The sequence below is a fragment of the Lithobates pipiens genome, unplaced genomic scaffold (genome assembly GCF_037356315.1).
Source record: "Lithobates pipiens isolate NorthernLeopardFrog02 unplaced genomic scaffold, aLitPip1_a1.2 Scaffold_19, whole genome shotgun sequence".
NCBI lineage: Eukaryota > Metazoa > Chordata > Amphibia > Anura > Ranidae > Lithobates > Lithobates pipiens.
Genome location: NW_027507764.1, coordinates 579,677,098 through 579,704,718, shown reverse-complemented (window position 1 = coordinate 579,704,718; position 27,621 = coordinate 579,677,098). Strand labels below are relative to the sequence as shown.

Sequence of the window (27,621 nt, the reverse complement as noted above, 5' to 3'; positions counted from 1 at the left end):
CCTCTTTAATTGAACAAGCTGACATTAGAAGCTGAATGGTTACTCTACACCAGTAATTCTCAACCAGGGTTCCTCCAGAGGTTGTAGGGTTTCCTTCAGTATTGGGCAATTTCTGCCTCTCAGATAAGTTCCCACTGACACCATTGATCTTTTTAGCTATCTGTAAGGAGGTAATTCTTCCCAATGACCACAAGTGTGAGGACCATTCTTCCCACTGACCATCACACTAATGTATCATGAGTTGTAGATTTCTCATTTTTAGTAGGGGTTCCCCGAGACCGGAGAACTATTTCAAGGGTTCCTCTGTGTTGAAAAGGTTGAGAAAGGCTGATTTACACACTATGCACCAGATTGTAGTAAATGTTCCACAAAACCGTCTACTTTGACGCTATTAGACTGAGCTACGCGGGCCCCCCCCCATTCACAGCAAGATCCCGAAAGGGGTGAATGGTGGGTGGAAGGGCCGTGGACGGTGTCTAGTAGTATTAGTACTATTAGATTTACTACTGTCACAATTCCCCCGTTCTATCCCGTCGCTCTTGCTTAATGTCCACACATACTAAGGTTATTCCCAACATCCTGGGCAGCATTGGCAGCTAACCTTCGTGTTTGTGGAGCACTCACTTCCCCCCCACCTTTTACTACACCCTAGGCTGTACCCCTGATTCAGCCTTCCCTTCAAACTGCTCATATAACCACAGTCGATACCCCCCCAGGTTCTCTTCAGGTTTATCTTTTTGCTATGTTTTTCTACAGCAGCAGAATGAAGAGTTACGAAATTGCAAAGTATACCTGATACCTTATGCCTGACTTCATTTTTGTATCGATATGCTCTTCATTAATATATTGTGGTATATTGTTGTATATTGTTATATCTGTTAAAACCCAATAAAATATTATTTGAAAAAAAAAATCTGCTCCAGTGATAATATTCTTGTTGGGGGCTTCACTGGGAGAAAAAAATATGGCACGGCAGCCTTTACATTGCATTGTGCCTCTTTTTAATCGCGTAACTGTCTAAAGCAATTATAGTATTAAGAAAAAATAAATAACATTTTATATAGACAATATTGATGAATATATGGTTCAGATTTCATGATTCTAGCAGATTTCTTTTTCAAAGAAGTAGAAAGGTAAAAGCCCTATCAGAAATAAACTTACATTGGAAATTAAATTACTGTAAATCTGTACTATAGATTGAACTGCCTACTGGGGTTAAAGGCATAGTCCACATTTTAGACCATGTTTCATTATACACCCATATTTAGGATTCAGCATGGAGCAGAGTCCCATACACTAACCCCCTGTAAACTGACCACAGTTTATCATGGCTGCTGAGCCCTGACATTGTCCTTTGTCCCCTCTCTGCCTGTCAGCTCCAATCTGCTCTCCGGCGCTCCCTCCCCATGCTGGTAAAATAATTGAGTGCTCATGCTACAATCCCCTCATGTGACAAGCTGCTCATGTGACCAGCCGCATCTCTCCTCCTCCTGGCTGACGCAGTGAGGGATTTTCGGCCACTCCCACTGTAGCTGGCAGATCGAGAGAGGGGAGATGCAGTGGTCTGACATCTACATTCGTCACAAGTGCGTCTGTACACACCACCTGTCATACAGCCGCATCATTCATACTATAGCCCCAGGGCCGATAGGCAAACTAGGCAGCCGCCTAGGGCGCACTGCCGTGGCCACTCGTTTCCCTACTCTCCACTGGCTTCTTAACACTCTACTGGCTTCCCTACACACTTTCCCATAAACTACGCCAACATTCCGCATACTGCTGCATGATTGGATGATGTTAGCTGCAGCCAAAGCCATCTCCTGCAAACTTCAGCCAGTCCTTGAAGGAGAGGTATCCAGCCAAGGAGGTGCCACACAAGCCATGCGGCTCTCTACATTACTTCCTCCTAGCTCCCCTGTCAGTCTCCACATGGAGCCAACCCTGGCAAAGAGGTGAGAAAGCATCCCTACACAGGCTGCGTTTGCTGATATGTTAAGAAAAATAATTTTTTTTTTAAAAATTTAATATTTTTTTTGGGGGGGTGCAAGTATCTGGTCTTACCTGGGCCTCAAAATAGTCTAGCACCATCCATGTACAGCTGCATACTACAAGTCCCATCTGCCATCACAGCATAAGGACTCAGCAGAACATGGCATTAGGGTGGTGAAGTCACTGCAGTTGTAGTCCATTCACAACTTCCTCCACCCCATAAAAGAAAGTCCACACCTCCGTACGGGCCTGGGGCTGGGGGTAAAACATACTGGAGCGTGTGCCTTGAAACTGAAGTCAGCTGCAATGACCTGCAGGCCTGAATGCAGGTACAAAGATGGAGCATGCCTTTAAATGCAGCTGCTTCTATAGTCCGGGAGCCCTAAAACATCTATTATGCAAATAGCCACTTCAGAAAGATGAAGCCTGCACCTTCCTAGGGGTCTATGACTTTGGCGGGTGGGGTGTTGGTATATGGGGGCTCCAAGGGTGCTCTGGAGGATAAGTAAAGCTCTGGACTACATCTAAAGTCTGCTAGGTCAAATCTTAGCATTAGATGCAGGGGGTCACCTGAGGATGGCTTTGCTCAGTAGAAAGACAGGAAGACACGGGTGCAATGGAATATATCATCCCCACACCTAGGTCACAACTTCATCTTTGCGGTTCGGCATCCTAGCTTCATCAATTATAATTTAGAACATCTCAGATACATACTTCTTCTTATCAGCCTTCAGGTTCCGTATGAGGCGAGTGCAGCCGAAAGGCAGAGCATCCATGTCCTCCGTTACCGCTCCCCACGCCCGGCCCTTCTCCACCAGGGCGGCGCAAGTGGCTTCCGCCTCACTGGGGGCCTAAGAGGTGACACGACACAATGGGAAGAGCCAATGAGGAAAGCTTATACACTATGGAGTCTGCAGGTGAGTACACTAACCAGCTTCATACCAATGGTGAATAATGCCGCGTACACATGACCGGACTTTCCGGCAGACTAGGCCCTTGTACACGCGGTCGGACATTCCAACGGAAAATGTCCGATCGGACCGTGTTGTCGGATAATCTGACCGTGTGTGGGCTCCATCGGACTGTTTCTGTCGGAATATCCGACGGACCAAGTTTTCCAGCTTGGCTATAAAACTTTCCGACAACATGGTCCGATCATGTGTAGAGAATTCCAATCGGACAAAGTGCCACGCATGCTCAGATCAAATTCCTACACCAAAGCTATTGGCTACTAGCCTGAACGTAGTCCCGTCATAATGAAATAATGTCATCACGTTCTGAACGATCGGATTTTCCGACAACTTTGTCCGACCGTGTGTATGCAGTATAACAGTTTCGGACAAAATCCGACGGATTTGGTTGTCGGAATGTCCGACTGTGTGTACAAGGGCTAAGTCAGACGGGATCAGTCCATCGGACAATCTGATCATGTGTGGGCTAGTCCGACCGTTTTTTATTTTAAAAAAATCAGACGGACCTAGAAATAGAACAGGTTTCAAATCTATCCGACGGACTCAAGTCCGACGGACTAAAAATCGGGAAAACCGTTCGTCTGTATGCTGGTCCGACGGACTAAATATGACGCAAGGGCAGCTATTGGCTACTGGCTATTGAACTTTCTTTTTTAGTCCTGTCTTACGTCATCAGGTTCAAAACGTACGGACTTTTGAACGGACTTAGTCCGGTCGTGTGTGGCCAAGTTCGTTCGTTCATAAAGTCTGTCGGACCTTCGCCAAAAGTGCGTCGGGAAGACTGTCGGACCTAGTCCGTTGAAAAGTCCGGTCGTATGTACACGGCATTACACTCATCGGCCACTTTATTAGGTACACCTGTTCAATTGCTTGGTAATACAAATTGATAATCAGCCAATCACAAGGCAGCAACTCAATGCATTTAGGCATCTAGACGTGGTGAAGAAAACTTGCTGAAGTTCAAACTGAGCATCAGAATGGGGAAGAAAGAGGATTTGAACGTGGCTTGGTTGTTGGTGCCAGACGTGCTGGTTTGAGTATTTCTGGGATTTTCACAGACAACCATCTCTCGGGTTTACAGAGCATGGTCCAAAAAAGAGAAAACATCCAGTGAGCTGCAGTTGTGTGGAGGAAAATGCCTCCTGAAAAACAACCCCACATCGTAATCCCCCCTCCACCAAATTATTTGAACCAGTGCACAAAGCAAGGTCCATAAAGACATGGAAGAGCGAGTTTGGGGTGGAGGAACTTGGCTTGCCTGCACAGAGCCCTGACCTCAACCCGATAGAACACCTTTGGGATGAATTAAAGTGGAGACTGTGAGTCAGGCCTTCTTGTCCGACATCAGTGCCTGACCTTACCTTCCGCTTCTGGAAGAATGGTCAAACATTCCCATAGACAGGCTCCTAAACCTTGTGGACGGCCTTCCCAGAAGAGTTGAAGCTGTTTTAGCTGCAAAGGGCGGAGCCAACTCAATATTGAACCCTACGGACTAAGACTGGGATGCCATTAAAGTTCATGTGCGTGTAAAGGCAGACGCCACAATACTTTCGGTAATTTAGTATATGTCAGAGCTATATAAACGTATAATAATAATAGTGTGTGACTATGGAGAGGACATTAGAGTGTAAGCTCTTCTGGTGCAAAGACCACTGTGGCTAGATCTGAGCTTTTTGTACAGCACTGCGGTATATGTCAGAGCTATAGAAATACAGACTAGAATACAGTATACTTCCATCTTACCTGTATAACAGGCACCCCCAGAAGTCTGAGCAGTTTCTTCAGGTCTCCATGCCTCTCTGGCCCTGCAGTGACACACATGGAGGAGTTTTGTATTTTATAAAATAGGAAAAGGTGACAAATAGGCATAGAATGTGAATGAGGAGGGATGTGGGCGCAGCATGTCAGACAGGAGACACTAGGGCAGATATTGTGGGTGACATACACAGACTGGTTACATTCAATACACAAGTATTATCAGTTCCTGACATACAACATAAGCTATAGACTGACTTAGACAGGGCGAGGGCCAATCACACGTGTCTATTTTTTATTATTTATAACAGCAACCAGATGAACATTGATACATGTATGGGGCACTGTGGTTGTATAGAAGTAGATCTACCCACAGATTTCTGTACAGCCATCCTGTTGGAAAATTTCTTCTAGATCAGTGCTGTAGGCTATAGCCCTGCAACACTGATCAGTGTATTGTGACGGTGAGGAAGCCTCCATCAACCTTGACTGTTTGAATGGGGAAATCAGGTCAGTGGTTTTTTTTTCCTTTGACCCGCTGGTTGAAGGGTAAAACTGACTCATCTGTGGGCAGCTTTATACACAGGATAGAAAGGGGAAAGCTCCTCTAAGTGCAGACTTTAGAAATTTTTATTAAAAGGCAGATTAGCCAAATGGCCACTTACATCATGTAGGTAGATACAACGCTGTATCCTGGCCTAGGCCAACAAGGCCTGGGCCTAGGGCAGCATTTTGCAGGGGGGCAGCACGGAAAGAGTCCTTGCGCTACACTATTAGTGCAGTGCCAGCCTTATGGATTAGTCTAGTGCCCCCATAAAGTGGGCGCACTGCTTCCGGTATGTTGGCGGCCGGCAAATGTGGGGGGGGGGGGGCGCCGCTTCAAATTTTGACTGTCCTCTCATCCTGGACCACAAACCTTCCTCACTGTGCTTTATGTTTTCTGCTGCACCACTGGCATGGTTATATCTTCTTAGTCCTCTCCCTAAAATTATCAGAAATTTGTGCTTAAAGCGGGGTTCCACCCTAAAGTGGAACCTCCACTGATCGTATCCCTCCCCACCTCCAGTGTCACAATTGACACCTTTCAGGGGGGAGGGGGGTGGAGATACCTGTCAAAGACAGATATTTACACCCACTTCCGGGCATAGACTCCCGTGGGAGTCTATGTCATTTCCTGTCCTGCCGCGCTGTCTGCTGGGACACACACGGGTCTCAGACAGCGCGGAGAATTCCTATTGCGCTGCGCGACTCGCACATGCGCAGTAGGGAACCGGGAAGTGAAGCCGATTCGCTTCACTTCCTGATTCCCTCACCTAGAATGGCAGCGGCAGCAGCCGAGAGCCGAGAGATCGATCGGCCTCGGCTGCCGGCATCGCTGGAACCCGGGACAGGTGAGTGTCCATTTATTAAAAGTCAGCAGCTGTAGTATTTATAGATGCTGGCTTTTAATATTTATTTTTTTGGTGGAATCCCTCTTTAAAGTAGAACTAAAGGCAACACTTTTTTTTTTTCATTTTGGATAGAATAAGGGAGGGTTATAGCCCCTGTAAGTTTATTTTTTACCATCCCTGTCCCATTGCAGAGATTTCCCTTCACTTCCTGCCCCATAGCCAAACAGGAAGTGAGAGGAAATCTATGCAAATTAAGGGAACCTATTGCCCCCAGGCCCTAAGCACTAGTGTCCCCACTCGAAAATGTCAGGGCAGGTCTTTAACAGCAAGGGGTGTGGCCTTGACAGGAAGGGGTGGGTCATATTTAAATTAGAGGGTTTCACGAGTTTAGTCGGGCCTAGGGCAGCACGAAACCTAAATACACTACTGGGTAGATAGCAATCTCATCGTGTAATAAAAGTGTGGGACGCAGGACAGAGTGAACGCTGGGGAGCCACCAGGGACCACTACCACACTGTGGGATGGAGAAGGAAGCCAGCCGAAGAACTCCAAGATGTCTTTGAACCACAAGTATGGCCCGTAGCAGTGGGTTTGGTGTAGTTTCTAGCATGAATCTTGCGATCATGGACCATTTTTAGATCTAGAAAGCCTAAATTATGGTAATCTCTAGCAGAGGTGAAAGAAAGACCAAAGCAACCGTTGTTGCAGTGGGATATGAAATCTTCAACAAGTGATATGGGGCCATCCCAGATAATAATGTTGTCTATATATTGACCATAGAAGACCACATGTCCTGTGGTCTGATGAGACCAAGATAAACTTATTTGGTCAGATGGTGTGAAGCGTGTGTGGGGGCAACCAGGTGAGGAGGACAAAGACAAGTGTGTCTTGCCTACAGTGAAGCATGGTGGTGGGAGTGTCATGGTCTGGGGCTGCATGAGTGCTGCCGGCACTGGGGAGCTACAGATCATTGAGGGAACCATGAATGCCAACATGTACTGTGACATACTGAAGCAGAGCATGATCCCCTCCCTTCAGAGACTGGGCTGCAGGGCAGTATTCCAACATGATAACCACCCCAAACACACCTCCAAGATGACCACTGCCTTGCTAAAGAAGCTGAGGGTAAAGGAGATGGACTGGCCAAGCATGTCTCCAGACCTAAACCCTTGTCAGGAACGTATACAGAGATCGAGATGCTAAGAGGGCTCCCCTTGCGGCTAGGTGCAGCGCGCTCCTGAAGTTGGGAACAGGAAGCACGGTGCCCGAAGAAGCACGGGTGGCCGGTGCTTGCTTGTAGTTAGATGAGCTCAGCTGCTGCAGGGTGGTTGAAGCAGGCGGAGCTGAACTTGTTGTGTTCAGATGAACAGGGAAACCAGGAGCCAGGCCAAAAGTCATTAACGGATAGGTCAGTCCAAAGAATACTCAGGGGCGAGCCAAGGTAAAACACAGGCAGGGTTCAGATGCAAACCAAAGGTCAAGCTGGGAGATCAGGAAGCAGAAGCAGAGTCCAGGAACAGGCCAAGGGTCAGACTAGGAGATCAGGAAGCAAGGTCGAAGGCAAGCCGGGTCACAACGGGTGTTATAGATCAGGAATCAAGGTCAAGGTACACAAGGCAGCTGAGGAGATAATCCAGCAAGGTCCTGTAGTTGCAGGCTGGCTTAAATAGGGCCACTGGCGCCAGCTTTAGTCACGCCAGAAGTGCGCCGCCGCGCACACACAGTATTGCGCATACGTGTGCGCCGATGCGCATCACTGTGCGCCAATGCGCACGAGTATGCGCCAATGAGCGCCGATGTGCATCAGTATGCACCAGTATGTGCCAATGTGCGCCGATGCGCCAATGTGCGCCGATGTGCATCAGTATGCACCGATGTGCACTGATGCGCACCAGTACGTGCAAGTCTTGGGACTCTCTGTGGGTGACCATGAGTGTTCAGGGGGCGGCATTGCCAGTACCGTGACCGCCATGTCCCTGAAAACCCTATTGAGCATCTGTGGGACATCCTCAGACAGAAGGTGGAGGAGCGCAAGTTCTCCAACATCCACCAGCTCCGTGATGTTGTCATGGAGGAGTGGAAAAGCACTCCAGTGGCAACCTGTGAAGCTCTGGTGACCTCCATGCCCAAGAGGGTTAAGGCAGTGCTGGAAAATAATGGTGGTCACACAAAATATTGACACTTTGGGCCCAATCTGGACATTTTCACTTAGGGGTGTACTCACTTTTGTTGCCAGCGGTTTAGACATTAATGGCTGTGTGTTGAGTTATTTTGAGGGGACAGCAAATTTACACTGTTATACAAGCTGTACACTCACTACTTTACATTGTAGACAAGTGTCATTTCTTCAGTGTTGTCACATGAAAAGATAGAAGAGAATATTTACAAAAATGTGAGGGGTGTACTCACTTTTGTGAGATACTGTATGTATAGTGTTTCCTAATGACCCATGGTCATATTAGGGTAAGAAGGCGCAACATTAGCCCCCCATAGCGGTTCCCTGAATCTGTAGGTAAGTCTCCGTCAAGCCTAAAATAATTGTGGGCAATCTGGGCATTGTATTCTGACACGACTAGTCCTGTTAAATAGTGGCACATCGTCTTATATCCTTAGCCTGATGAAAGAGTGTGCATGACCAGACACGGCATGGCTCATGCTCTGAAACGCGTCGTCTGGTGACATCATCCCTCTGACACTGCGGGTCACACTTGCAGTTTAATGCCATCTTGGAGTTCTCCAGAAGCATGGAAGCGGTCCCTGGTGGCTCCCCAGCATTCATCGTGCCCTGCGTCACAGACTTTTCTTATACGATGAGCCTGCTATCTACCTACATTATGTAAGTGGCCATTTGGCTAACCAGGCTAACACCTAGAGCACTTAGAGGCACTTTTCCCCTTTCTTTGCCTGTTTGACATATAGAGTCTGCTTCTGCTCACTGGAAAAGCTCGCCCTGGTGCATCTACTGGATTCTTGGACTTTTATTTATTTTTATATGATATTGGACTTTTAATATATGAATTTGTTCATACATGGACTTACATGTTTGGGTGCAGGGTTGTTTGAGCATGTAAGTGCCCACATTTTTTTCTTTATGCACAGGATACATGATACACAGGATACACCCTGCACAATGGACTCAGGGAGGACGTAGTCCAGAGTTCAGCCTAATAAATGCCATGTTCTGTTGTCTCATACAAGTATACATTAATGTTCTTACCTGGGCCTTTCCTGACATAACCAACGCCATCTTTACTGACCTGAGAAAGAAGAATAGATAGATGAGAAACAGTCAGACCCTTCTGGCAGAACTATGTATACATTAAGTTTATGGCTATGCCAATTATAAATAAAGCTTTGGAAGATCGATTCCAGAGAATAAGATGGCTGCCAAATTTCAGTGTGGCATCAAAGAAAATGGGTCTGTTTCTCGTAGTTTTGCTACTAGTGAGGGGTCATGGGCATTCCGTTTACAACTTGGAGCTTACACTGAGCCGAGAATTCTTTCCCTACCCCCATGTGACAGAGCCATGTGCCTGAGCAGCCAACTACCCCTATGTGTCACAGTCAGGTGTCTGAGCAGTCAATCAGCCCCTGTATGGCAGAGCCAGGTGCCTGAGCAGCCCACCACTGCAGCTTGGCAGAGCCAGGTGCCTGAGCAGCTAATCACCCCAGTATGACAGAGTTAGGTGCATGAGAAGCCAATTATCCCAGTATGACAGTGGCAGGTGCCTGAGAAGCCAACCACCCCAGTATGGCAGAGCCAGGTGCCTGAGCAGCCCACCACCGCAGCCTGGCAGAGTTAGGTGCCTGAAGCCAACCACCCACATATGGCACAGCCAGGTGCCTGAAAAGCCAGCCATCTCAGTATGACAGAGCCAAGTGCCTGAGAAGCCAACCATTCCAGTATGACACCATCAGGTGCCTGAGCAGCCAACCACCCCCGTATGGCAAAGCCAGGTGCCTGACCAGCCAACCACCCCTGTATTGCAGAGCCAGGTGCCAGAGCAGCCAACCACCCCAGCATGGCAGAGCCAGGTGCCTGAGAAGCCAACCACCCCAGCATGGCAGAGCCAGGTGCCTGAGAATCCAACCACCCCAGTATGGCAGAGCCAGGTGCCTGAGAAGCCAACCACCCCAGTATGGCAGAGCCAGGTGCCTGAGAAGCCAACCATCCCAGTATGGCAGAGCCAAGTGCCTAAAAAGCCAACCATCCCAGTATGGCAGAGCCAGATGCCTGAGCAGCCAACCACCCCAGCATGGCAGAGCCAGATGCCTGAGAAACCAACCACCCCAGCATGGCAGAGCCAGGTGCCTGAGAAGCCAACCATCCCAGTATGGCAGAGCCAGGTGCCTTCAACAAGCTGTGATTCTGTTGAGTAGAGATTAGCTCAGGTGTCCTCCACATTCCACGCTAGCTAAACTCCACACTGATTTTTTACTCTTCCCTCCAATCAGCTCTCAGAGCTCTCCTTGCTGAGCTCTGCAGAGTGTAAGTTCAGCTCTCTTCCCCCTTTTTTCTGACAGCTCAGACAAGCTTTATAAATTCTGGACTTTGAACAGATGTAGAGTGGAGAAGACTGCAGATAAAAAGGTACAAATTATGTAGGCAGATTTGTTTCATTGCTGTGTGTCAGCTGTCTGGGTAGACATAAGGGCTTACAATCACTTCAAGCGGCTTGCTTACATCACCGGCTCACCTTGGCACGCTTGCATTCTGGCGGTATTCCATCAAATACATAGACGGGTTTCATTCTGTTCTCCAGCATGTAGACTGTGCGGTTAAAGAGGCCCTGTAACACACTGCAGCAAAATAATCCTCATGTTAATCAAGGTGTCACACATACTGTATATAAAAAAAAAAAATACATTTCACAAGGGATGTTGTTCATCCCTTGTGATTGCAATAAGCATGACAGCCCCTCTTTAGAGAGAGATCCGGGGTCTCAGATGTCTCTTCTGACCTCCAAAGCATCTGGTTGATCCAAGATCGGTTTGATCAGATGCTTGTACAAGCCGGTAACAGCTTGCAAACATCAAACCGTAACCGAAAGTGACAAAATCCTCATCACTGGTCAGAGCGGTCCCGGGGGCCTTGATGAGATGGGGGGAGAACAGGAAAGGTGGAGGTGGGAGGAGGGGGGTCTCCCTTCAGCTGCCTGTAGAAGTGATCGAGTGACTGTATAGCCACTTGAATCACATTTACATAAAAGCCGATCGCCGGCTGAAAATGTTGACACCAGGATGATGGTCCTGGTAAAACCACCTAAACTTGAGGATGTCACATGACGTTCAATCGGGGACAAACGGTTAAACAATGTTTATTGTGTATGTATTAGGCTTGGATATGTAATGTGGGGTTTATATCAGATCATGAATTGGCTATTGTAATGCTTCGTACACCACGGTCGGATTTTCCAACGGAAAATGTTCGATGGGAGCTTGTTGTCGGAAATTCCGACCGTGTGTAGGCTACATCGGACATTTTCCATCGGAATTTCCGACACACAATATTTGAGATCTGGATCTCAAATTTTCCGACAACAAAATCCGTTGTGGGAAATTCTGATCGTGTGTACACAATTCCGACGCACAAAATTCCACGCATGCTCAAGCAGAAGGAGCCACACTGGCTATTGAACTTCATTTTTCTCGGCTCGTCGTACGTGTTGTACGTCATCACGTTCTTGACGTTCGGAATTTCTCATAACATTTGTGTGACCGTGTGTGTGCAAGACAAGTTTGAGCCAACATTCGTCGGAAAAAAATCCATGGATTTTGTTGTTGGAATGTCCGATCGTGTGTACGCAGCATAAGAATATTTAAGCTGTTTTAAATTGGTAGTAAACTTAGTGCTATTAAAAGTTGGTGACAGGCAGGGTATGATTGACAGAAGGAACCCTATAATTCTCTTATGTCATAAATGCTTCCTCCTGCCTGTCAGCTGTTATGTACATTGAGCCACGCATGCGTAGCTCAATGAACATTTACACCCCCCTGATCTGTGCCGCTGCGATGTGACTCCCATGACATCATCACGGTCCGCCCATTCAAGTGACAGAAAGCACAGAACCTGGAAAGAGGACTGGGCAAAGATGGAAGCCATGCAGAACCCCGCGGATCGATCACAGCGCAGCTCTGGATGGCTCAGTTTGACAGGTAAGTATGCCATAATATGCTGTGGGCACTCACGTGACTGCCCGCTGGTCTCCTCCCCTCCTCTGCTTGGCTGACGTCGGCGGTGGGTTTCTCAGCACCTCCCTCCCTGCAGCTATCACATCGGGAGAGGAGACCAGCCAGGAAGTGGGAGGAAATACCTGGATTAGACAGGTATCTGCTCCCCCCCCCCCACCACCACCCTGGAAGGTGCCAAATGTGACACCAGAGGAGGAACCGGATCAGCGGAAGTTCCATTTGTGGGTGGAACTCCGCTTAAACCAACACTGCTCAATGACGAAGCATTTTTTGCGATTCGGCACTGCGTCGCTTTAACTGACAATTACGCGGTTGTGCGACGCTGCACCCAAACAAAATTGATGTCCTTTTTTTTTCATAAATAGAGCTTTCTTTTGGTGGTATTTGATCGCCTCTGCGTTTTTTTTTTTTTTTGTGCTATAAACAAAAAAAGAGCGACAATTTAAAAAAAAAACCACAATATTTTGTACTTTTTGCTGTAATATATGTCCCAATTTTTTTTCAAAAAAGCCAATTTTTTTTCTCAGTTTAGGCTGATATGTATTTTACTACATATTTTTGGTAATAAAAATCACAATAAGCGTATATTGATTGGTTTTCGCAAAAGTTATAGCGTCTAAAAAATAGGGGATAGATTTATTGCATTTTTGTTATTATTTTTTTTACTAGTAATGGCGGCGATCTGCGATTTTTATTGTAACTGCGACATTATGGCGGACACATCAGGCACTTTTGACACATATTTGGGACGACTGAAAATTATACAGCGATCCGTGCTATAAAAATTCACTGATTACTGTGTAAATGTCACTGGCAGTGAAATCAGAGGATGGTATTTCAGTCCAGGAGAGGAGCCGGGAAAACTGTGCAAGAGGGCCGGAGGTCAGATTTGGGCTCTAGTGAATGTGATTGGTTGGGGTCCATAACAGCAGTTGTGATAGAAGAGGTGTGAGAATGCTGTCTGTCCTCCCCGGTACGCACTCACCTGATGTTATCGCCGTCCCGGTTGGAAAGCGCAGGCATCGCCGACTGGAACTGACAGATAAGAATAGAGGCGTCCACCGCAAGGATTTTCCCTGGAAGAGACAATCAGGATTTTCCCTGGAAGAGACAATCACAGCAAAACATCACTGATCTCCCCGGATTTCCAACACTCTCCATGGACTCACACACCTGCTATTACATCCCTTTTATCTGTTCTCACTGGATTCCTAATCTTCTTACAGATTCTTACAGATGTCTGTGATGCCAAGAATATAGATAAGCGGTGGCCACATTTCCTGATATGGAGGCCTCGTATGCCCCCCAGCATCATCAAAGGACCAATCTCTTATTGGTACAAGAGACAGCCAGAGACTATGAGCATGATACAAGAGATGGTCAGAGACTGCAGACATGGTACAAGAGATGGTCAGAGACTGCAGACATGATACAGGAGAGGGTCAGAGACTGCGGACATGATACAAGAGATGGTCAGAGATTGCAGACATGGTACAAGAGATGGTCAGAGACTGCAGACATGATACAGGAGAGGGTCAGAGACTGAAGACATGATACAAGAGATGGTCAGAGACCGTGGACATGATACAAGAGATGGTAAGAGACTGCAGACATGGTACAAGAGATGGTCAGAGACTGCAGACATGGTACAAGAGATGGTCAGAGACTGCAGACATGGTACAAGAGATGGTCAGAGACTGCAGACATGGTACAAGAGATGGTCAGAGACTGCGGACATTATACACGAGATGGTCAGGGACTGCAGACATAGTACAGGAGATGGTTAGGGACTGCAAACATATTGCAGGAGATGGTCAGAGACTGCGGACAAAGTGCCAAAGGGCCGCATATGTCCCCTAGACAGCAGGTTAGTAACCAAGGATATAGATAATTTAGTGCAGCAGCCCTGCATTAGAGGTACTTGTCAGAGTCCGATGGGGTGAACACTGATTGTATGTATGGGTCCTGGAATACTCAGGATACCCCTAGAGATTTAGATGTCTTTGAGTGTGACAGGTGGGGGGAGGTCGGCCATTGTCTCCAGCCTCCGGCCCACCCAATAGTCTCATACAAAGCACAGCAACCTTCATACTGAGAGCAAGAAGGACCAGCCAGCCCTGGGTATGTGTGTATGGGCATCTGAGATTAGGTGAGGTCAGTTGTGTGTATGGGCATCTGAGATCAGGAGAGATCAGTTGTGTGTATGGGCAGCAGAGATTAGGTGAGGTCAGTTGTGTGTATGGGCATCTGAGATTAGGTAAGGTCAGTTGTGTGTATGGGCATCTGAGATCAGGAGAGATCAGTTGTGTGTATGGGCATCTTAGATTAGGTGAGGTCAGTTGTGTGTATGGGCATCTGAGATCAGGTGAGGTCAGTTGCGTGTATGGGCATCTGAGATCAGGAGAGGTCAGTTGTGTGTATGGGCATCTGAGATCAGGAGAGGTCAGTGTGTGTATGGGCATCTGAGATCAGGAGAGGTCAGATGTGTGTATGGGCATCTGTGATCAGGAGAGGTCAGTTGTGTGTATGGGCATCTTAGATCAGGTGAGGTCAGTTGTGTGTATGGGCATCTGAGATCAGGAGAGGTCAGTTGTGTGTATGGGCATCTGAGATCAGGTGAGGTCAGTTGTGTGTATTGGCATCTGAGATCAGGAGAGGTCAGTATTATTATTTATTTCCTTCATTCCTCCAGATCAGTGTGAATATGGAGCCAACGCATTGTAAATGCATATTAATTGGGGGGTGGTGTGTGATGGGCCATAGTGAGAGCACTATGGAGTTCTGGAAGGTAACAGGGGAGGGGGGGGGCACTGGGGTATATGGACAGAACTGTGAGATGATAGAGGGTGATGTGGCCCCTGGGGGGGGGGGGGTAGGGTGTATGGACAGAACTGTGAGATGATGGAGGGTGACAGAGCCTGGGGGGGAAGGGGTACTGGGGTAGAGGGGGAGTGCTATAGGGTGACAGGCACACTTGGGGGGGAGGGGCTGAAGTGTTACAGGGCTGGGGTACTGGGGTGTCAGTGCCATTTGACAGGTGAAACACTGGGGTGTAGCAAGGGTACTAGATGGTGGCAGGGCCACTTGGGCGTATGTGTGCTGGGAGAACTTTACAGGGTATAGGATGGTGACACTTGTGGGTGACACTGGGGTGTAGGGAGGGTACTAGAGGGTGGCAGGACCACTTGGGGGGGGTATGTGTGCTGGGAGAACATTACAGGTGCAGGACGGTGACACTTGTGGAGGACACTGGGGTGTAGGGAGGGTACTACAGGGTGCCAGGGCCACATAGGAGGTGCAGTACTGGGGTGCTGGGAGGAAACTACAGTGTGTTAGAGGTTGACAGTACTTGTGGAAAGGGGAATACTGGGGTGAAGGGAGACTACTGGGGGTGCTAGAGGGTGACAGAGACACTTGAATTGATGCATATTGGGGTGTGGGAGGGTTCTAGGGGGTGCTGGAGCATGACAGAGCCAGAATAGGGGGGTGGTGGGGTGAAGGGAGTATAAGAGAGGGTGACAGGGACACTTGGGGGACAATATTGGGGTGTTATAGGGACATCAAATATAGGGGGGATGTGCTGGTGTATAACAGGGACAAATGGGGGGGGGATACTGGGGTGGAGGGTGACAGACACATTTGGAGGGATCCTGGGGTGTTATAGGGCCAATAAGGATTGTGGGGTACTGGGGTAACAGGGCCATGTGGCAGGTGGAAGGATTGCGGGGTACTGGGGTATCCAGGCCATGTGACAGGTGGAAGAATGGGGTGTAGGAAGGGTACTAGGGGGTAAGAGGGCCATGGGGGGGGGGGGGTTAGAGTTACCACTTTTTCTTCAAGCCAAACCTGAACACTTTAGCAGTACATAGAAGAAAAAAAATATTTTTTAGTATACATTAAAGGATTGTAACAGACCAGAGACACCTTTGGGCGCCCCAAAGAGAATAGTAATGCGGCACACATAGTGCCCCCTCACCCTCCTGTCAGGCCCTGTACCACGCCACATTCTTATCTGAATGTTGTGTCTGGGTTTCAGGCGGACTGAAACCCAGACACATGATTCAAAACCTGAACTGTCCGGGTGAATCTCGGACAGGTGGAAACCCGGGGGGGGGGGGGCGCTGGGAGGTGCAGTACTGGGGTGCTGAGGACACTCCATGGTGTTAGAGGGTGATAGGACTGCTTGTAGAAAGGGGAATACTGGGGTGTAGGGAGGGTACTGGGGGCACTGCAGGGTGACAGAGACACATAAATGGGGGCATATTGGGGTGTGGGAGGGTTCTAGGGGGTGCTGGAGGATGACAGGGCCAAACAGGGGGATAGTGGGGTGAAGAGGGAGTTATAGAGGGTGATGGAGACACTTGAGGGTCAATATTGGGGTGTCATAGGAACAATAAATATTGGGGGGAGGGGTGACAGGACCTTTTGGGGGTGTATGGATTACTGGTAGAATACTACAAGGTGCGGGGCAGTGACAAGGACAGTTGGGTGGGGAGTAGTGGGGTATTGGGGTGTAGGGAGGTATCTGGGCCATTTGAACCATTAGGATGGGGAATGTCAGACATCATGTTGGGGGTGGTGTGGCGAGGAGGACAATGATGACACTATCACTCCTCTGATGATCACATAGTTTATTCCTGTAGGGGAGATATTGGGACTTTATAAACAGCGGTGACAGGTCCTAATTGTGCACAGGAAGTTAGTGTGTGTCCCACCCGGAAGTGTCCGGGCTCCGGAGTCCCGCGACCTGTCAGCTCAGTTCCGCCCCTCCAGTTGCGCGGGACATTCATAAGGTGACGTCACTCACCTCGGTAGTGGTCGGGGGGTTGGGATTGGATGGCACCCGGGGTCTCATCCCGGAGAAGATCGGCGAGGTGTGCGATCCCCATACCGGAGGAGGAAGTGCGGGGAGAGCCGGGAGGGAGCCGGGGAGCGGGAGATTCAAACTGACCGGAGACATAGAGGAGGACAGGGAGATGATTCGGATGGTGGAGGATGGGGATGGGGATGGGGGGTGTAGAGGGAGCAGAATACTACAAGGTGCAGGACAGTGACAAGAACACTTGTGGGGTATGGAGTACTGAGGTGGGGGGGGAGAGGAGGAGGATGGTGGTGTGTTGTGGAGGGGAGGAGGACGGCGGGGTGTTGTGGGGAGGAGGACGGCGGGGTGTTGTGGGGGGGAGGGGAGGAGGACGGCGGGGTGTTGTGGGGGGGGGGAGGAGGACGGCGGGGTGTTGTGGAGGGGAGCAGGACGGCGGGGTGTTGTGGGGGAGGAGGACGGCGGGGTGTTGTGGGGGGGAGGGAGGAGGACGGCGGGGGTGTTGTGGGGGGGGGAGGAGGGACGACGGCGGGTGTTGTGGGGGGGGGAGGAGGACGACGGCGGGGTGTTGTGGGGGGGGGAGGAGGACGACGGCGGGGTGTTGTGGGGGGGGGAGGAGGACGACGGCGGGGTGTTGTGGGGGGGGAGGGAGGACGACGGCGGGGTGTTGTGGGGGGGGGAGGAGGACGACGGCGGGGTGTTGTGGGGGGGGGAGGAGGACGACGGCGGGGTGTTGTGGGGGGGGGAGGAGGACGGCGGGGTGTTGTGGGGGGGGAGGAGACGACGGCGGGGTGTTGTGGGGGGGGAGGAGGACGACGGCGGGGTGTTGTGGGGGGGGAGGAGGACGACGGCGGGGTGTTGTGGGGGGAGGAGGAGGACGACGGCGGGGTGTTGTGGGGGGGGGAGGAGGACGGCGGGGTGTTGTGGGGGGGGAGGAGGACGACGGCGGGGTGTTGTGGGGGGGGAGGAGGACGACGGCGGGGTGTTGTGGGGGGGGGGGGGGGGGAGGAGGACGGCGGGGTGTTGTGGGGGGGGGGAGGAGGAGGAGGACGGCCGGGTGTTGTGGGGGGGGAGGGGAGGAGGACGGCGGGGTGTTGTGGGGGGGGAGGGGAGGAGGACGGCGGGGTGTTGTGGGGGGGAGGGGAGGAGGATGGCGGGGTGTTGTGGGGGGGGAGGGGAGGAGGATGGCGGGGTGTTGTGGGGGGGAGGAGGGAGGAGGATGGCGGGGTGTTGTGGGGGGGGGGGGGGAGGAGGACGGCAGGGTGTTGTGGGGGGGGAGGAGGAGGATTATGGCGGGGTGTGGGGGGGGGAGAGAGAGAGGAGGATGGCGGGGTGTGGGGGGGAGAGAGAGGAGGATGGTGTGGGGGGGAGAGAGGGATGGCGGGGTGTGGGGGGAGAGAGAGGAGGATGGTGTGGGGGGGAGAGAGGAGGATGGTGTGGGGTGGGAGAGAGGAGGATGGCTGTGGGGTGGGAGAGAGGAGGATGGTGTGGGGGGGGAGAGAGGAGGATGGTGTGGGGGGGGAGAGAGGAGGATGGCGGGGTGTGGGGGGGAGAGAGAGGAGGATGGTGTGGGGGGGGGGAGAGAGAGGAGGATGGTGTGGGGGGGCAGTGTGTGGGGGGAGGAGAGGAGGAGGGCGGGGGGGGGAGAGAGAGAGAGAGAGGATTGTGGGGGGAGAGGAGGATGGCGGGGTGTGTGGGGCGGAGAGAGAGGAGGGTGGTTGGGGTGTGGGGGGGAGAAAGAGGGGTGGATGGTGGGGTGTGGGGAGAGAGAGGAGTGTGGGGGGGAGAGAGAGGAGGATGGCGGGGGGGGAGAGAGGAGGATGGCGGGGGGGGAGAGAGGAGGATGGCGGGGGGGGAGAGAGAGGAGGATGGCGGGGTGTGGGGGAGAGAGAGAGAGGAGGATGGTGGGGAGAGAGAGAGAGGAGGGTGGTGGGGTGTGGGGGGGAGAGAGAGGATGGCGGGGTTGGGGAGAGAGAGGAGGGTGGTGGGGTGTGGGGGAGAGAGAGAGAGGAGGATGGTGGGGAGAGAGGAGGGTGGTGGGGTGTGGGGGGGAGAGAGAGGATGGCGGGGTGTGGGGGGGAGAGAGGAGGATGGTGGGGGGGGGAGAGAGGAGGATGACGGGGTGTGGGGGAGAGAGAGGAGGATGGCGGGGTGTGGGGGGAGAGAGAGGAGGATGGCGGGGGGGAGAGAGAGGATGGCGGGGTGTGGGGGGAGAGAGGAGGATGGCGGGGTGTGGGGGGAGAGAGGAGGATGACGGGGTGTGGGGAGAGAGAGGAGGATGGCGGGGTGTGGGGGGAGAGAGAGGAGGATGGCGGGGGGAGAGAGGAGGATGGCGGGGGAGAGAGAGGAGGATGGCGGGGGGAGAGAGGAGGATGGCGGGGGAGAGAGAGGAGGATGGCGGGGGAGAGAGAGGAGGATGGCGGGGTGTGGGGGAGAGAGAGGAGGATGGTGGGAGGGGGAGAGAGGAGGATGGAGGGGGAGAGAGAGAGGAGGAGGGTGTGGGGGGGAGAGAGAGAGAGGAGGAGGGTGTGGGGGCAGAAAGAGAGGAGGAGGGTGTGGGGGGCAGAAAGAGAGGAGGATGGCGGGGGGTGGGGGGAGAGAGAGGGAGGGTGTGGGGGGCAGAAAGAGAGGAGGATGGCGGGGGGGTGGGGGGGAGAGAGAGGAGGGGGTGGGGGGGAGAGAGGGAGGATGGTGGGAGAGAGAGGAGGATGGCGGGGTGTGGGGGGCAGAGAGAGAGGAGGGAGAGAGAGGAGGATGGCGGGGTGTGGGGGCAGAGAGAGAGGAGGGAGAGAGAGGAGGATGGCGGGGTGTGGGGGAGGGAGAGAGAGGAGGATGGCGGGGGTGTGGGGGAGGGAGAGAGAGAGGATGGCGGGGTGTGGGGGAGAGAGAGAGAGGAGGATGGCGGGGTGTGGGGGAGAGAGAGAGAGAGGAGGATGGCGGGGTGTGGGGGGGGGGGAGAGAGAGTATTGTGGGGGGGAGAGGAGGATGGCGGGGTGTGTGGGGCGGAGAGAGAGGAGGGTGGGGGGGGAGAGAGAGGAGGATGGTGGGGTGTGGGGGGGGAGAGAGGATTGTGGGGGGGAGAGAGAGGAGGATGGCGGGGTGTGGGGGGGGGAGAGAGGATTGTGGGGGGGAGAGAGGAGGACGGCGGGGTGTGGGGAGAGAGGAGGACGGCGGGGTGTGGGGAGAGAGGAGGACGGCGGGGTGTGGGGAGAGAGGAGGACGGCGGGGTGTGGGGGGAGAGAGAGGAGGACGGCGGGGTGTGGGGGGAGAGAGAGGAGGACGGCGGGGTGTGGGGGGAGAGAGAGGGAGGACGGCGGGGTGTGGGGGGGAGAGAGAGGAGGACGGCGGGGTGTGGGGCGGGGAGAGAGGAGGACGGCGGGGTGTTGTATGTGTGGGTGGGGAGAGGAGGATGGCGGGGTGTTGTGGGGGCAGAGAGGAGGATGGCGGGGTGTTGTGGGGGGGGAGAGAGGAGGATGGCGGGGTGTTGTGGGGGGGAGAGAGGAGGATGGCGGGGTGTTGTGGGGGGGGAGAGAGGAGGATGGCGGGGTGTTGTGGGGGGGGAGAGAGGAGGATGGCGGGGTGTTGTGGGGGGGGAGAGAGGAGGATGGCGGGGTGTTGTGGGGGGGGAGAGAGGAGGATGGCGGGGGGGAGAGAGGAGGATGGCGGGGGGGAGAGAGGAGGATGGCGGGGTGTTGTGGGGGGAGAGAGGAGGATGGCGGGGTGTTGTGGGGGGGAGAGAGGAGGATGGCGGGGTGTTGTGGGGGGGAGAGAGGAGGATGGCGGGGTGTTGTGGGGGGGGAGAGAGGAGGATGGCTGCGTGTGGGGGGGGAGAGAGGAGGATGGCTGCGTGTGGGGGGGGGAGAGAGGAGGATGGCTGCGTGTGGGGGGGGGGGAGAGAGGAGGATGGCTGCGTGTGGGGGGGGAGAGAGGAGGATGGCTGCGTGTGGGGGGGGAGAGAGGAGGATGGCTGCGTGTGGGGGGGGAGAGAGGAGGATGGCTGCGTGTGGGGGGGGAGAGAGGAGGATGGCTGCGTGTGGGGGGGGGGGAGAGAGGAGGATGGCCTGCGTGTGGGGGGGGGGAGAGAGGAGGATGGCGGCGTGTGGGGGGGGGGGGGAGAGAGGAGGATGGCGGCGTGTGGGGGGGAGAGGAGGATGGCGGCGTGTGGGGGGCGAGAGAGGAGGATGGCGGCCTGTGGGGGGGGAGAGAGAGGAGGATGGCGGCGTGTGTGGGGGGCAGAGAGGAGGAGGATGGTGGCGTGTGGGGGGGGGGAGAGAAGGATGGTGGGGGGGGAGGAGAGGAGGATGGCAGGGTGTGGGGGGGGGAGAGGAGGATGGCGGGGTGTTGTATGTGTGGGAGGGGGAGATGAGGACGGCGGGGTGTTGTGTGGGGGAGAGAAGGGCAGGGAGGGGGTAGAGCTGCACCATTCTGACCAAAATGAGAATCATCTTTGTTTTTTTTTTGCTTGGAATAATAAGATCACGGTTCTCTCAATGTAAAATCTTTCACATTATACAAATAAAAAGGGGGCTAATGTTACTGGTTAGATTTTTATTCCTTAACCACTTCAATACCGGGGGGCACTTAAACACCTTCCTGCCCAGACCAATTTTCAGCTTTCAGCGCTGTCGCACTTTGAATGACAATTGCGCGGTTGTGCTACACTGTACCCAAATGAAATTTTTATCATTTTTTTCCCACAAATAGAGCTTTCTTTTGGTGGTATTTGATCTCCTCTCTGGTTTTTATTTTTTGCGCTACAAATAAAAAAAATACCGAAAAGTTTGAAAAAAAAAATTTTTTTTTGTTTCAGTTTCAAAACTTTGTAAATAAGTACTTTTTCTCCTTCACTGATGGGCACTGATAAGGCGGCACTGATGGGCACCAATGAAGTGGCACTGATGGGCGACACGGATGGACACTGATAGATGGCACAAATTGGCACAGATGGGCATGGATAGGTGGCACAGATGGGCATGGGTGGGCACTCATAGGCGGCACAGGTGGGCACTCATAGGTGGCATTGGTGTTATACTGTACTAATGGATGCCAATCAGTGCCAAACAATAATGCATGCCAATCAGTGATGCCCATTGTGGGCACTGATTGGCAACCATTATGGGCACTGATTGGCATCCATTGTGCTGACTGGCATCCCTGGTGGTCTAGGGAGGATTACCTTTTCCCTGGTGGTCCAGTGTGGGCATCCTCGGGGGGGCTGTGCTGATAATCGATCAGCACAGACCCCCCTGTCAGAGGAGCAGCCGATCGGCTCTGACAGACGTGAGTGAGGAAAAGCCGATCACCGGCTCTTCCCGTTTACACTGTGATCAGCCGTGATTGGACACGGCTGATCACGTGGTAAAGAGTCTCCGTCGGAGACTCTTTACCGAGATCGTAGTTGCCGGGTGTCAGACTGACACCCGGCAACAACGATCGGCGCGATGCGCGCCCCCGGTCAGGATTATGAAACCACTTTGCCGCCGTCTATTTGTAATAGGGCGGGCGGCAAGTGGTTAAAGTATTTTTTTCAAAAAAAATTGCATTTGGAAGACGGCTGCGCAAATACAGTGTGACTTAAAATATTGCAGCGACCACCATTTTATTCTCTAGGGCAGGGATCTGCAATTAGCGGACCTCCAGCTGTTGAAAAACTACAAGTCCCATCATGCCTCTGCCTCTGGGTGTCATGCTTGTGGCTGTCAGAGTCTTGCTATGCCTCATGGGACTTGTAGTTCTGCAACAGCTGGAGGTCCGCTAATTGCATATCCCTGCTCTAGGGTGTCTATTAAATATATATATAATGTTTGGGGTTTCAAAGTAATTTTCTAGCAAAAAAAAAAAAAAAAGATTTTAACTTGAAACCAACAAATGTCAGAAAAAGATTTGTTCTGTTTGTTGTGATTGTTGTCAGACTGCCCAGTTTTTCTCTTCCTTTCTTTTGATGGCTTCAGAAGAGCAGAGAGAATTCTTTGCATAGAAAGAATTGTGAAACACTTTAGTCAAGATCGCAATAACGATTCTTGATGATTAACTGCAGCTCTAAGAGGGGGTGTTGTGGGCGGAGAGGAGGGTGGGCTGGGTGTTGCGGGCGGAGAGGAGGATGGGCTGGGCGTTGCGGGCGGAGAGGAGGATTGGCGGGGTGTTGCTGGTGGAGAGGAGGATGGGCGGGGTGTTGCGGGCGGAGAGGAGGATGGGCGGGGTGTTGCGGGACGGAGAGGCAGAGAGAACAGGCTGTGTGTTGGGGGCAGAGAGGAGGATATGGGGGTGTTGTGTAATGGTGGGTTCTGGAGGGGATAAGTTTTGGAGTCCCTCATACACGATCTCTATGTGATATCTCCTCTCTGTCTGACAGTGGCTCTCCTCTCCTCCCTGGTGATGGGGGTCCCGGAGTTGGGTCTGGTGGCCTCATATCTGTGTCTTACTGGTGTTTGCCTCTACTCGGCTTTGCGCACTCTGCAGGTGAGCAGCAGAACAGTTATAGTGGGGGAGGGGGTTTCTCATTTCCTGTTGGTGTATTCCTCCATTCTGAGGTTCCTTTGTATTTTCAGGTGCACAGAGGGGCGGCAGCTGGATTCTTGCTCCATGCCACGGCTTCTGTCATTGCCATAGGATGTGACCTTCTAGGGAAAGAGGACCCCGACTCTCTCCGCTGCTCCAGCTTTTGGATTGCCAGTGTTGTTGGCCTGCCTTTCTTGGTCTTCTCCTTCTTCTGGCTGAATGGAGATCAAATGACGGCCAACCTGGTCCTGGGCTCCGCACTGCTTCTAGCCATGGGCTACGGCTACCTGACTCAAGAAAGCCAAATGGTGGCCCCTTATTTCACCAGAGCCGGAGCAACCCTGGCAATTCTGATGATCTCGGTGTTCACTGGGAACCGTTATGGAGTGCTGGGCAGCCTGGCCCTGGCAACTTCGAGTCTCATGTCCTTCCTGAAGACTGCAGATGTTCCTCCTTTCCAAGGGAAGACGATACAGAACTGTGTGCTTAGCATATCAATCCTACTGCTCCACATGGCTCTGAGGCAAGAGGCCTGAGATTTTTAGAGTCTGAGGGACTGGGGTCTGGGGAAAGAAGGACAGAGGGTCTGGGGAAAGCACAGAAGGTCTGTGGTATGGACAACAGAGGTACAGGGATAGGAGGAGTAGAGAGCCTGGGATAGGGAGGACAAACTGATAGGGGTCTGGGCTATAGAGCACATAGGAGTGGAGGCTCTAGAGTCTGGTGGACAGGGGGACCGGTTTTTGGGGCATGGAGGACAGGACGACAGTGGTCTGGGATATGAAGATTGGATGGTCTGGTGTAGGGAGGGTCTGGAGCAATGAGGAATGGAGGATAGAGAGACTGGAGGCTTGGGTAGGAGGAACAAAGGGTTTGGAGTATGGAGGATAGGGGTTTTCAGGATGGAAGCACAGGGACGGGCGTACAGTGCTTTGAAAAAGTATTCATATCCCTTGAAATTTTCCAAATTTTTCCATGTTACAACCAAAATTGTAAATATATTTTATGTGATAGACCAACACAAAGTGGCACATAATTGTGAAGTGGAAGAAAAATGATAAATGGGTCTGTGAACAGCAATTTTCAAGTCTTGCCACAGATTCTCCATTGGATTTAAGTTTGGACTGTGACTGGGCCATTCATACGCTTTGATCTAAACCATTCCATTGTAGCTCTGGCTGTATGTTTGGGGTCGTTGTCCTGCTGGAAGGTGAACCTCCACCCCCCCCGTCTCAAGTGTTTTGTAGACTCTAATGCCGCGTACACACGATCGGAATTAATGTCGGAAAAAGCTCAGATGGTTTTCCGGACAGAATTTCGCTCAAGCTGTCTTGCTTACACACGGTCAGACCAAATTCCGACCGCCAAGAACGCGATGACGTACAATGAGACTAGAAAAAGGAAGATCAATAGCTAATAGCTTCCATCTCGTAGTTGAATCTGAGCATGCGTGAGTTTTTGTGCGTTGGAATTGGATACACACGATCGGAATTTATTTTTTCAGTCTGGAAAATTGAGAACATGCTATATGTTTTTTGCTGGCGGAAATTCGGCCAGCTAAATTCCGATGGAGCATACACACACGGTTGCATTTTCCGATGAAAAGATCTCATTGGCCTTTTGCTGGCCAAAACTCCGGTCGTGTGTATGCGGCATAACAGGTTTTCTTCTAAGATTGCCCTATATTTAGCGCCATCCATCTTCCCATCAACTCTGACTAGCTCCCCTGTCCCTGCTGAAGAAAAGCATCCCCACAACATGATCCTGCCACCACCATGTTTCACAGTGGGAATGGTGTGTTCAGGGTGATTAGTGTTAGTTTTCCGCCACGTATAGCGTTTTGATTTTAGGCCAAAATGTAAAATTTTGGTCTCATCTGACCAGAGCACCTTCTTCCACATGTTTGCTTTGTTCCCCACATGGCTTCTCACAAACTGCAAATGTGACTTCTTTATGGCTTTATTTCAACAATCGCTTTCTTCTTGCCACTCTTCCATAAAGGGCAGATTTGTGGAGAGACGACTAATAGTTGTCCTGTGGACAGATTCTCCCACCTGAGCTGTGGATCTCTGCAGCTCCTCCAGAGTTATCATGGACCTCTTGGCTGCTTCTCTGATGAATGCTCTCCTTGCCCGGTCCGGTCAGTTTAGGTGGACGGCCATTTCTTGGTAGATTTGCAGTTGTGCCATACTCTCCGTTTTCCGATTGAAGGATTGAACAGAGCTCCGTGAGATGTTCAAAGCTTGGGAGATTTTTTTTTTTTTTTTATAACCTAACCCTGCTTTAAGCTTCTCCACAACTTTATCCCTGACCTGTCTGGTGTGTTCCTTGGCCTTCATGATGCTGTTTGTTCATTAAGGTTCTCTAACAATTCTCTGAGGGCTTCACAGAACAGCTGTATATACCGAGATTAAATTACACACAGGTGGACTCTATTTACTAACTAGGTGACTGCTGAAGGCAATTGGTTCCACTAGTATTTAGTTAGGGGTATCAGAGTAAAGGGGGCTGAATACAAATGCACGCCACACTTTTCAGATATTTATTTGTTAAAAATGTTGAAAACCATTTATCAATTTTCTTCCACTTCACAATTATGTCCCGCTTTTGTGTTGGTCTATCACATAAAATCCCAATAAAATACATTCACGTTTTTATTGTAACATGACAAAATTTGGAAAATTTCAAAGGGTATTAATACTTTTTCGAGGCACTGTAAATTGGTATGGAGGACAGATGTAAATGGGTCTTGGGTATTATTATTGTTATTATTATTATTATTATACAGGATTTATATAGCACCAACAGTTTACGTAGCGCTTTACAACTTGAGGGTAGACAGTAAAAATACAATACACTTTAATACAGTAGGAATCAGAGGGCCCTGCTCCTTATAGTTTATGGAGGACGGGGACCGGGGCTCTTCTGTATGTATAGTATGTCCACCTTTTCCTAATACACAATACAGGCCGGTGATTTGGGCTTTTTCTAGTTGCAGACTTGAAGGAGAATGTCTTGTCACCTAGGTGTGTGATATATCTGCCTGGTTTTGGTTTACAAGAACTGTGATCTTTTCAGATTAAACTATTTTAACGATGATGGTTGTGGTGTCTATTCTATGGGAGATCTCCTGCACTGAGAAGTCTCCAGGCGGTGATGGACACCTCTCCAGAGTTGGGTTTGGAGGTCCTGGGTGCGTGCTGCTGGAGGACCAGTGGACGGGACATAATATCCCCCCAACTCCTACAACACTGACAGAGGAAACTGACTGTTTTAGCAGTAGGGAGGGAGAAAATACTGAAAGTGGAAGGTGTATATAATGGGAAATCCTGTTGATTATTGCTTCAAATGTATAGACAATTCTTTGGTTACAAAGTTTGTTGTTACAGCATAACAGCCAGCCAGGTTGGCCGGGAGGCCAATAATACAACATGGGGAGGTGGGGCCAACAGCACTGGCAGCAAAATAGTTTTAAGCAGTACAACGGGCCTGTGGCCTGTTTCTGGGTGGGGCTTAATGCACTATATGTGCTGCATAACCAACAATCACAAATTGCACCAATGCCCGATCAGCGGCGTGTGCAATTACATCATGAACGGGCTCCACCCAATGCGTTTCGTGGTAAACCACGTCATCGGGGGATGTCCTGCTGTTGCTGCTTACCTTTTTCACATGCTCCTTTCTGAAAACTTGATTGCTGGAAAATCCTTTTTAGCTCTCTGTCACACTACTACTTACAGTGAGCCCACAGGCGAGCAGGTGACACGGGATCCCCCAAGGTGTGCAGTCTAGGGGCCAGCCGGTATTCTGCCAGTGACCCCCTCACGAGGGTTTGGGCTTAGCTGCGTGCTGACCCCAGGTCACGACCCCCGGGTTCACCCTGCTCGCTAGGAAAGTACCCGAAGACAATGTTAGACAAGGATGGATGAAGCAAAGGAGAGCCGGATAGTGAGCCAGCCGAATACCTACCCCAGGGTCACCCCACAAAAAAGGCAGACCAAACGCA

The 27,621-nt window shown here is 51.4% G+C and overlaps 2 protein-coding genes across 3 annotated transcripts in view; one reads left to right on the top strand and one right to left on the bottom strand.

The window, feature by feature from the left end:
- The window catches only part of LOC143997687 (flap endonuclease 1-like), a 41,394-nt gene extending 24,134 nt beyond the window's left edge, over positions 1 to 17,260 (bottom strand). Inside the window, exons 1-6 of the mRNA XM_077493444.1 lie at positions 17,106 to 17,260; positions 13,284 to 13,374; positions 10,804 to 10,906; positions 9,324 to 9,363; positions 4,704 to 4,765; positions 2,704 to 2,840 (exon numbers count right to left, since the gene is read on the bottom strand). Of these exons, the coding sequence (XP_077349570.1) occupies positions 2,704 to 2,840; positions 4,704 to 4,765; positions 9,324 to 9,363; positions 10,804 to 10,906; positions 13,284 to 13,374; positions 17,106 to 17,187 (515 nt within the window). The 5' untranslated portion in view covers positions 17,188 to 17,260. The remainder of the gene's footprint in view (positions 1 to 2,703; positions 2,841 to 4,703; positions 4,766 to 9,323; positions 9,364 to 10,803; positions 10,907 to 13,283; positions 13,375 to 17,105) is intronic.
- On the top strand, positions 17,002 to 26,712 carry LOC143997689 (transmembrane protein 276-like). 2 transcript variants are annotated; one of them, XM_077493447.1, is made up of 3 exons: positions 17,002 to 17,091; positions 23,470 to 23,576; positions 23,666 to 26,712. In XM_077493447.1, exons 2-3 carry the CDS (start codon positions 23,493 to 23,495, stop codon positions 24,149 to 24,151), a joined length of 570 nt encoding a protein of 189 aa, XP_077349573.1. In that variant the 5' UTR covers positions 17,002 to 17,091; positions 23,470 to 23,492; the 3' UTR covers positions 24,152 to 26,712. The 2 variants fall into 2 exon arrangements, with proteins under 2 accessions (XP_077349573.1, XP_077349572.1); XM_077493446.1 differs by having other exon boundaries at positions 17,065 to 17,172.
- Positions 26,713 to 27,621: the final 909 nt, after the last annotated feature.

Excerpts from the sequence above, each read along its gene's own strand:
- LOC143997689 (XM_077493447.1), top strand. The coding sequence starts at position 23,493 with ATGGGGGTCCCGGAGTTGGGTCTGGTGGCCTCATATCTGTGTCTTACT. Across the intron at positions 23,577-23,665 it reads CGGCTTTGCGCACTCTGCAG|GTGCACAGAGGGGCGGCAGC; the intron begins GTGAGCAGCAGA and ends TTGTATTTTCAG.